This window comes from Leiobunum rupestre, chromosome 5 (assembly GCF_980474605.1).
Source record: "Leiobunum rupestre chromosome 5, qqLeiRupe1.1.hap1, whole genome shotgun sequence".
Classification (NCBI taxonomy): Eukaryota; Metazoa; Arthropoda; class Arachnida; order Opiliones; family Sclerosomatidae; genus Leiobunum; species Leiobunum rupestre.
Genome location: NC_143388.1, coordinates 54803085 through 54813177, shown reverse-complemented (window position 1 = coordinate 54813177; position 10093 = coordinate 54803085). Strand labels below are relative to the sequence as shown.

The following is a 10093-nucleotide window of genomic DNA, read 5'->3' as shown; positions in this document are numbered from 1 at the left end:
CCTCTCCGAGAGAACAAAGTCCCCTAGGAGGGGTTATACAATCACCGTGTCTGTCTGTCTGCGTGTCTGTCCTGCGAACTTGTTCGCATTTTCCGTGTAAAGGTTAATCATTGCGTACGCAGTTTCTCGAAATTTCTGCGTTCGCAGTTGCTAGGACTGTCGAAGATTTGGCAAAACCACCGTGCGACGGTCATACGTGGGCAAAATAGGTGACCTTCACCCTCCACCCCTCAGCCCTCTTTAGCAAAGTTTTTCACTCCGTCAGTGGCCCCTCCGGAGTGCTAATCTCAACTCTGGCAGTTGCGCCCTCCTCCCTCCGGAGTGTTAATTTCAACTCTGGCAGTTGCCATTCCTTCCTCCGGAGTGATAGTATCGACTCCGGCAGTTGCCCCTCCTTCCTCCGGAGTGATAATCTCAGCTCTGGCAGTCGCCCCTACTTCTTCCGAAGTTAAAATTTCAACTCCGGAATATTCACCCTCCTCCCTCCAGAGCGGAGGCTAGCTTTTTACCCCTCCATAATCCGGATCAAATGTATTCTCTCCTCTCTTGTTTCTCCGCTCTCTGAAGCAACATTTATTTTCCATCGTTTGACGCTGTTACTCCGAAGAGCGAAAGCACAGAGGACAGTAATGAAAATTGTATTACAAGGGCGAAGGGCAATGGATATAGGGGGCATTTTGGTTTCGGACTTTTGAAGTTGGTAATTTTTTTGGTACCATTGCGCTGAAGGATGATCAACGGAGGGAACTATTTTCTTACGGACAGTGGCGTACCTAGACAGTGCCCCCGCCAGCAGTAGGCACAAGTAGGCACGTGCCTATGTTCAAAAATTTTAGGCCTATTTTAGGGGCCTCTAAAAGTTTAAAAAAATTGCCTCTGTGGCCTCCAAATGTTATTTTTAAATTTTATTTATTTTTAAAAATTGGTTATCTAGCCCCCTTAAAAAAGAACTCCCATTCAATTCCAATTTCCAAGAGTCCTAAATGGCCCTAACAAAACGTTCCCTTTTGAACCACCTATACTCGAAATCAATATTACTTGAGTACACAAACAAAGGCAGCGAACTCTGTGGTTTCTGCTTATGGTTGTGTACTCTGTTAACATTGATATAGAGTATATGACAAAAGACTGGCCCATGACGGGGAAGTCCATCGTGCAAGGAAAGCAGCAAAAAAACCACCTGTTCGCCTCAGTGATAACTTAGCTCCAACCAACACAATAAACATAAGCTTAGTTTCTAGGAATTCTACAAAAGGGGGCATAAAGTGAGAAACTGGATTTCTTTAATACGACTTAAACCGTTGCAACGCTTAAGCGAAGGGAAATCCCAGCGGTGCTGAAGTCGAAGCGTAAAGCATCGTACCAGTCACTACTTTGAATAGAGAGCATCCTGGGGATTAGGGTTTTTTCTTTTTTACTCCTTGTCCCTTTTGCGAAATCACGTGATATCAGTGACCACTAATCGAAGAGAAAGGATCTAGACCTTCGGTGGTCGGACTTGTCCCAAATAACGCGCGTTTCTTCATTTCGTTTTCTGCTCCTGAACAAACAGGTAGTTCTCAATTTTGATTCTCTCCCAGTCAAATTTTTTCTAAGTCTCTTCCGAGACTAACTTTGCCAATACAGCCTTTTAAAAGGCTATTTAGCTGTTTTAAGCTAATTTTTAAACAGCCTTTTTCAAGGCTAATTAGCTATTCTAGCTAAATTATTCAAAAAGCCTTTTTCAAGGCTAATTAGCTATTCTAGAAAAAATATTCAAACAGCTTTTTTCAGGGCTTTGAAATAGCTGGTATTATTAAAAAGTCTGTTTGAAGACTACATAGCTTTAACTAAGCTTTATTTTCTTAAACCTTTTTAAGGTTATTTCGCTATTAGTATATAATAGTAGCATTTTCAAATATGAGTACCAGAAAATTTTTATCTGGGTCCCAAAAATGAGAAAAATGGAAAACGGAAGATAGTTTCGTTAGTAATCAGAAAAGTGCAATGGCACGTTTTTTGAAATCGTCGGCGCAAAGCCATAACTATAGTTCTGAGAAAAACCTAGTCAAAGAATTGGGAAAGGGTTTAGAATCCTTCGAGACTGATAACAGTCACTGTTTTAGTAATAAGCTGAAGTTCTTCCAAACGTCAGTACTGATATGGAAATGGAACTGACTCATGAAGGAGAAATTGCAGAAGTAATTGCAAACCCCAACTCTAACCATGCACAAAATACATCAAACAACGTGTACAATTCAAAATAAATGGGCTTACACGCGTTGAATAACTTGGATATTAGTCTAGATAAAGATTGCCTTCCAGTTCAGCCTAAACTAAATCCTTTTCCTAAAAGATTAATTGGCGGTAAAAATCGAGGTTTCAATTCTTCTTGGTATGACAAATATCAAATGATTGAATATTCAGTTGCAAAGGATGCAGTGTATTGTTTTTGTTGCCGTCATTTTTTAGGCAGTAGAAACACTGCATTTCTAAAGGGATTTTCGGATTGGAAAAACATGGGGACACAATTCGAAGAACACTTCACTTCCAACAAATCTTCTCACCAACTAGCCTTAGACTACATGGAATCCAAATCCCGTGGATCAATAGTTTGCCAGGTTAACGACCACCATAGACTAGACGTTATTAGAAACAGAGAGGTCCTATCTACACACGTGGAAGTGATTATTTTATGTGCCCAACAAGATTTAGCACTTCAGGGGAACACTTACACATCCGCCGACAATATTGGGAATAGGGGAATATTTATTGCAATATTAGATATTAAAAAAAAATGCCATGATTTAAAAGGAAGTTTAGCTCCGGAGGTCCGAATTAAAATTTAATAATTAGATTACTTTGAAATTTAAAATTGTCAAAATTATTTTAAGCACTAAACAAGAGGCTGTTTTACACATCAATATTAATTTAATAAGTTAAAACACAACAATAAAACAGTTCGGCTTGAAATAGCGCGAAACTAGACAATGGCCACTGTAGTCTCCCCCCTTAACAATGGGGGAGACAAGCCTAAATAAGTAGTTGATGAATTTGGAAAAAGAGGTAATCGTAGGGTGGAATTCTTCGATTAAAAGTAAAGTTGGTAATATTTATTTGTATATAATATACTTAATAATAAAACTTTTATTAATTTAATAATGATAACATTTTTATTAATTTAATAATAATAAAATGTTTTTTAAATAATTATATACAATTTGGCTAGTTAAAGAACAACAAAAATTACAAAGGAGTTTTTTATGGGGGCCTCTTAATCACGCAGTGCCTACTCGCGAAAAAATCCGGGCGGGGCTACTGTACCCTTTGTCGCCCGGGACGGATCACGAATTTTCCGCCCCTCCCAATTTCCAAAATGTTTATGAGTCCTGTGTTACAGCGAAAGATAAAAAATACTAAGCAAACGTATTCATTCTGTCCAAAGGAACAAGACGCTAGTAGCAACAGTCTCACTACGAGAAAAGACTAAACCTTAACCGTAGCCAGCGGGAGGCCATACATGGGACAACCTCCGGAGGGCTTTGCGGGTGTTCAGACGCTCAACTTCTAGTTATTCAATTAACTTATGTTAATAGTTCCGGTCGATGTAAATATTCGCGAAGGGATAAAAAAAAACCCTTTTTTTTCGTTTCTTCATTTATTGTGTATAATCTTTAACGTTTTACTATGTTTTTTTAACCATTGATTCATTTTCGGGCGATATGCTTTTAACGTTGAAATATGTTTTTTAGTCTACTCAAAGCTAACTTTATTTATGAAAAATAAAATATTGATCAGAGTTCATCCAGATCTGCTTTCGGTTACTTGTCTTTGCTGTTGCTGCTGCCTAGTTTAAGTCGCGCTAGCTCCAGGGTTTTGGGATGGCTGAATTCTACGACTAGACACGAACATTTTGGTCCGTCGAGCCGGATCTCTAAGCCGGTTGTTTTACGTGGATTCTAGTCGCTGGGTTCACACCTTCGGATCATTCGTCTTCTCGGATCGGAAGCAAATTTCGTTCGCAATGCCGGTCACTGCTTTGGACAAAGCCATCGCCGAAAGATCTAAGGGCGAATTGGGTCTGAACAATATGGGCAGAAGAGTTCAGAGTCATTCAAAGATATCGCTAAACCTGCAACAAGTGGAGTTCTTCATCAGCGAAGCAGATAAGTCTTGGCAAATGATTGATGACGCGCATCTCAAGATCATTCCGCTAGATTCCGACAAGGCTTTGGATCATAATACCGAATGGGACAGACTGTTCACTGTCTACACGGATGTCAGATGCGGATTGGAAGCCATCAAGGTAACGTTCGCTCCAACTCCTACTTCGCAGTTTTCGGTTCCGACGTCTCATTCGGAAATCAAGTTGCCGAAGATCAACCTCCCTACTTTTTCAGGGGAGGTGCACGAATGGATGTCGTTCCGGGATATGTTCCAAACAGCTATCCATTATAACAAGGACTTGTCGAATGCGCAGAAGCTTACGTACCTGAAGTCAAGTCTAACGGGAAATGCCACCAAGTTAATCAAATCGCTCCCTATTTCGGACATCAACTACGGCATAGCGTGGGACACTGTTACGAAGAGGTACGAAAATAAAAGAGAACTTTATTCTTCCATAATGAAGCGTTTCATTGCACTCCCGGCAATTTCGAGCGGGAATTCAACGGCGCTGCGATCCATCGTGGACATGACAATGGAGTGTACGAGAGCTTTGGACACGCTCAGTATAGCGAATAAGTGGGATGCCATTCTGGTTTATCATCTGACGCAGAAGTTGGATCCTACTTCTAAGGAACAGTGGGAGCTAAGCCTAAAAGATACCGAGATACCCACGTCAAAGACGCTTCTGGAATTTATCGAACAGAGAGCACGATCGTTAGCCGCTTCGTCGTCAGGTCTAAGTCAACAACCTAGAGAGCATCTAAAGAAATCGGTCAATCTGCACGCCAGAACGGGAATAATGCCTGCAGACGGAAGTTGTTCATTTTGTTCCGGAGCGCATTGCAATTTCAAATGCCCAAAATTTTACGGTTTGAAAATCGCAGACCGGCAGTTCTCGGCACAGGAAGCGAAGGTCTGTTTCAACTGTCTTCGTTCCGGTCATCGAGTAAAAGATTGTCCACTTGAAAGGGGTTGTAAGACTTGTGGACAACGACATCACTCCCTTCTCCATTCGGATAGCCTAAATCAGAGATCCGGTAGTCGACAGTCCAGGGGAGGTCAATCGACTGGTGACCTTCAGCCTGGAAACCAGCAAACGATCCAAAGTCAACAGTCTGGTAACCACCAGATAAGTCAACTTCAAAATCAAAATTTCCATGTTCAAGAAGTCGTTCATTCTAAATACGACGCCATGCTAGCCACCGCCGTGATAAGGGTGAAGACGGTTTCCGGTGGATGTCTTCAATTCCGCGCGCTCCTAGACGGCGGATCGACAGTGTCATGCATCTCCAAAGCGTGCATCGGACAACTGGGTCTAGGACGGGAGATGGTCGATACGGAGGTCGTTGGCCTTGGCTCAGCTCAACTCGGCAAAACGAGAGGCCTCACTCAAATACATTTCAAGTCGCATATCGATGCTAAGACGATAGAGAAATTTCATGTAAGCGCCTACGTTCTCCAGAAGATAACGTGTCAACTTCCGGTCAGAAGATATGACGCAACTAACTGGAATCATCTAAAGAATCTTCAGCTAGCGGATCCAGCATTTAATGTACCGGCCGACGTGGATATCCTTCTGGGTGCCGACATATTTTATAAACTTCTACTCGACGGCAACCGAAGATCAAATTCCGAGTCTCCGGATGCTATCAATTCTAAACTGGGATGGCTCGTCGCAGGTCCAATTGGAGTAGAGCAGCCCAAAATTCAAGTCCATCACGCCATCTCGTTGGACGAAAACCTAAATCGGTTTTGGGCGGTGGAGCAGGTTCCGAAAAAAACAATTCTTACCCATGCCGAGAAAGAATGCGAGGAAGATTTCCAGACAAACCACTACAGAGACGAATCTGGACGATTCGTGGTTCGAATGCCTATGAAGAAGCCCAAAGTCTCTCTCGGATTGTCTCGAGAAACGGCTCGGAGGAGATTGCTACAAATCGAGAGAAAACTCGAATCGAGTCCAGCTTTGAAGGTTTTATATCAAGGCTTCATGGAGCTGTACGAAGGGCTGGGGCACATGGTTAGGGTGGAACCCGTTCCTTCGTCGATCGAACGAGTATTCATTCCCCACCATTACGTGCTGAAGGACTGTAACCAGACTAACAAATTTCGAGTTGTATTTGATGCATCGTCGAAGACAAGTTCTGGTAATTCGCTGAACGACGCTCAGCTAGTTGGTCCGGTCGTTCAAGACACGCTGTACACTATCATCATGCGATTCAGACTTCATCAAGTCGCATTCAGCGCTGATATCAAGAAGATGTATCGGCAGATACTTATCGCACCCGACCAGTGCGACCTCCAATGTATTCTTTGGCGAACGTCTCCGAAATTACCTATTCAAGAATACCAGCTCAGAACGGTTACCTACGGTACGGCATCAGCACCGTTTCTCGCCACTCGAGTCCTCCAACAATTGGGTGACATTGGGTCAAAGGAATACCCGTTGGGGGGCGAGATTCTCAGGAGAGATTTCTACATGGATGACGTTATGAGCGGAAGAGGATCGATTGAAGATACAAGAATAGCTATATCGCAACTTCGTGAGCTGACAGACAGCGCTGGGCTCCCTCTCAGCAAATTCGCTTCGAACTACCAGGGATGTCTGGTGGATGTTGCAGTGGAGCTGCGGGAGACTAAGGAAGTCCTCGCCATGGAAGAAGAACCTATCGTAAAAACTCTTGGTCTTTACTGGGATACCCGAAGAGATCAATTCCTTTTCAAGGTGCAAGTTCCGGAGTCGGGGGAAGACGTCACGAAGAGAACGCTACTTTCGGAGATTTCGAAAATCTTCGACCCGATGGGGTGGCTCGCTCCTGTCGTGATACGATCTAAAATTATGATGCAAGACGTTTGGAGGGAGAGAGTTGGTTGGGACGAAAAACCGACACCATCGATTCAGCAACAATGGCAAGAGTTTCGAGATTCGATCTTGAAGATTCAGGAAATTCGTATCGACCGTTGGATTTACACCTCACCGGATATATCTGAGTTGGAATTCCATGGATTCTCGGATGCTTCGGAAAAAGCTTACGCTGGAGTGGTTTATCTGAGAATGGTAGACAAATTCGGAAAGATCAATGTTTCACTCCTTGCATCGAAGACAAGGGTGGCTCCAGCAAACCAAGCTATGTCCATTCCAAGACTGGAGCTATGTGGCGCATTGCTACTCGCTGACCTCTTAGAATCAGTACAAGAATCGCTGGGACTTGATGTCACTCGGGTCAAAGCATGGACAGATTCCACAATTGTCCTATGCTGGATATCGTCGTGTCCAAAACGATGGAAAACTTTCGTTGGCAATCGAGTTTCGAGAATTCAAGAAACTATCCCAGCGTCGCAGTGGGGTCACGTAGCTGGCACCGATAACCCAGCCGACGCAGCGTCGAGAGGAATTTCCGTTTCGGAACTCGTAAAGCATCAGCTCTGGTGGAAGGGACCGTTATGGTTAGCAGAGAGCACGCCCGCTCCAAAAACGTCGAAATGGGTAATGGACACCTCAAAGGTCAATCAAGTTTATGAGGAGGAGAAGATCGTCATCGTTGCCACGAAGGCCCACGTTGTTGGTAACTCAACATTAACGAGATTTTCGTCACTTTTACGGTTACGTCGTATCACCGCGTGGAGTCGAAGATTCGCTTATAACAGTCTACTCCGATACCGACTGAGAACCGATCCGCAATCAACGGCTTCACGAATGGAAGGTCCATTAACGACTGAAGAATTGAAATCGGCGTTATTTGCTCTAATCAAGGTTATGCAAGCTGTAGAGTTTGCGGAAGAAATCGAGTCATTGAAGGACGGAAATCCGTTGCCAAGGAAGAGCAAATTACTCTGTTTACGCCCTGAGTTGGATTCGGAAGGCATCCTTCGAGTGGGAGGTCGTTTAAAACATGGCGATTTCACCGACAACGTAAAACGCCCAATTCTGCTACCACGTCACCACAAATTTACGGAAATGGTGATTCAAGAAGCACACGTCCAGCATTTGCATGCTGGAGCGCAGTTGGTTCATGGTATTCTATCTCTAAACTACTGGATTCTCCGAGGGAGGGATGCAATTCGACATCAAATTCGGAGATGCATAGTTTGCACAAGGTATCGAGCAGAAACGGCGAAACAGATGATGGGGGACTTACCTAAGTCTAGACTGCAATATTGTCGAGCCTTTACAACAACCGGCGTCGATTACGCCGGGCCTTTCAATCTACGACCAATTACGCCTAGAAGTAAAACGACTTACAAAGCTTATATATCGCTTTTTGTCTGCTTCGTCACTCGGGCGATACATTTGGAGCTCGTTTCATCCTTGTCTACAGAAGCGTTTATCGCAGCTTTACGAAGATTCACCTCAAGGAGAGGAAAGCCCAGCGACATTCATAGCGACTGTGGCACGAACTTCGTCAGCGCAGCGAAAGAATTGACGGAATTCATGAAATTAATCCAGTCCGATTCCCATAACGAAGCGGTCGCGGATCACCTTTCGTCACAAGGAATAGCGTGGCATTTCAACCCTGCCGGCGCCCCTCACTTTGGCGGATTATGGGAGGCTGGAATAAAATCCGTGAAATACCACATGCATAGAGTCATTGGGCCAACTCGTCTTACATTTGAAGAGTTTTCAACAGTTATCACTCAAATCGAGGGAAGCCTCAATTCTCGACCTTTAACTCCGATGTCGTCTGACCCGACGGATCTGCAAGTATTGACGCCAGGACACTTCCTCATCGGAGAGTCTCTGCAAGAGGTTCCCGACCCAGATCTTTCGCAACTTCCGATGACGAGACTCAATCGTTGGCAACTCCTTCAATAGCTGAAACAGGACATCCACAAGCGCTGGCTCCGGGAGTATATAACGAGACTCCAGCAACGTCCGAAATGGATGACTCCTCAACGAAATATCTCAGTCGGGGACATGGTACTCGTAAAATCGGACGCCTCTTTCGCTGCCAGCTGGCCTCTTGCTCGAGTCGTCCAGATACATCCAGGTCGAGACGGACAGACGAGGGTGGTCACTTTACGCACCAGCAGAGGGGAGCTTAAAAGACCGATCGTGAAGCTCTGTTTACTTCCGTTTGACCAGGAAGACGCTGTACCCGATTCTTGACGCTACCGCATCAAGGCCGGGAGTATGTTCAGACGCTCAACTTCTAGTTATTCAATTAACTTATGTTAATAGTTCCGGTCGATGTAAATATTCGCGAAGGGATAAAAAAAACCCTTTTTTTTCGTTTCTTCATTTATTGTGTATAATCTTTAACGTTTTACTATGTTTTTTTAACCATTGATTCATTTTCGGGCGATATGTTTTTTAGTCTACTCAAAGCTAACTTTATTTATGAAAAATAAAATATTGATCAGAGTTCATCCAGATCTGCTTTCGGTTACTTGTCTTTGCTGTTGCTGCTGCCTAGTTTAAGTCGCGCTAGCTCCAGGGTTTTGGGATGGCTGAATTCTACGACTAGACACGAACAGCGGGCCTCATTGAAATTAACGTTATGCCCCCCAGTCGTCCGACGTTCCCCCCCGGAGGTTTTCCCACGTATGCGTGAGGCAGGTGCAAAGGGTTTAGTCGCACCCAGCCCCGCGCTGCTCAAGAACTTTAGGGGCCCCAGCGGAATCGAAGATTTTTAATGTTTTTCTGTCTATAGCTGAATAAACAATATTATTAGAAGACGGCGCTACTAATTAATCCGCCAGTTTCAAATTGGCGCGTGGTACACCATTGCAAAAATCGTTCTAGCTACCTTCTGATTTCTAAGGTTAGGCCCGAATTTTTCCGGATGATTACACGGAAGTTTTTATTTTTGAAAATAAATTGAAATTGAATTGAAGGAAAATCGGAATTATAACTAATTTTGGAAGCGGAATAGAGTGAAAGTAGTTTATTTTACCATTTCATTATCCCTTTAATTACTGAACGAAATAAATACGTTGTTAAAGTTGG

At 43.7% G+C, this 10093-nt stretch overlaps 1 protein-coding gene across 1 annotated transcript; it reads left to right on the top strand.

Moving 5' to 3' along the window:
* The first annotated feature begins 4003 nt into the window (after positions 1–4003).
* Positions 4004–8959, top strand: LOC149945310 (uncharacterized). Its single transcript, XM_090176508.1, has one exon. It carries the CDS (start codon positions 4004–4006, stop codon positions 8957–8959), a length of 4956 nt encoding a protein of 1651 aa, XP_090032634.1.
* The last annotated feature ends 1134 nt before the right edge of the window (positions 8960–10093 follow it).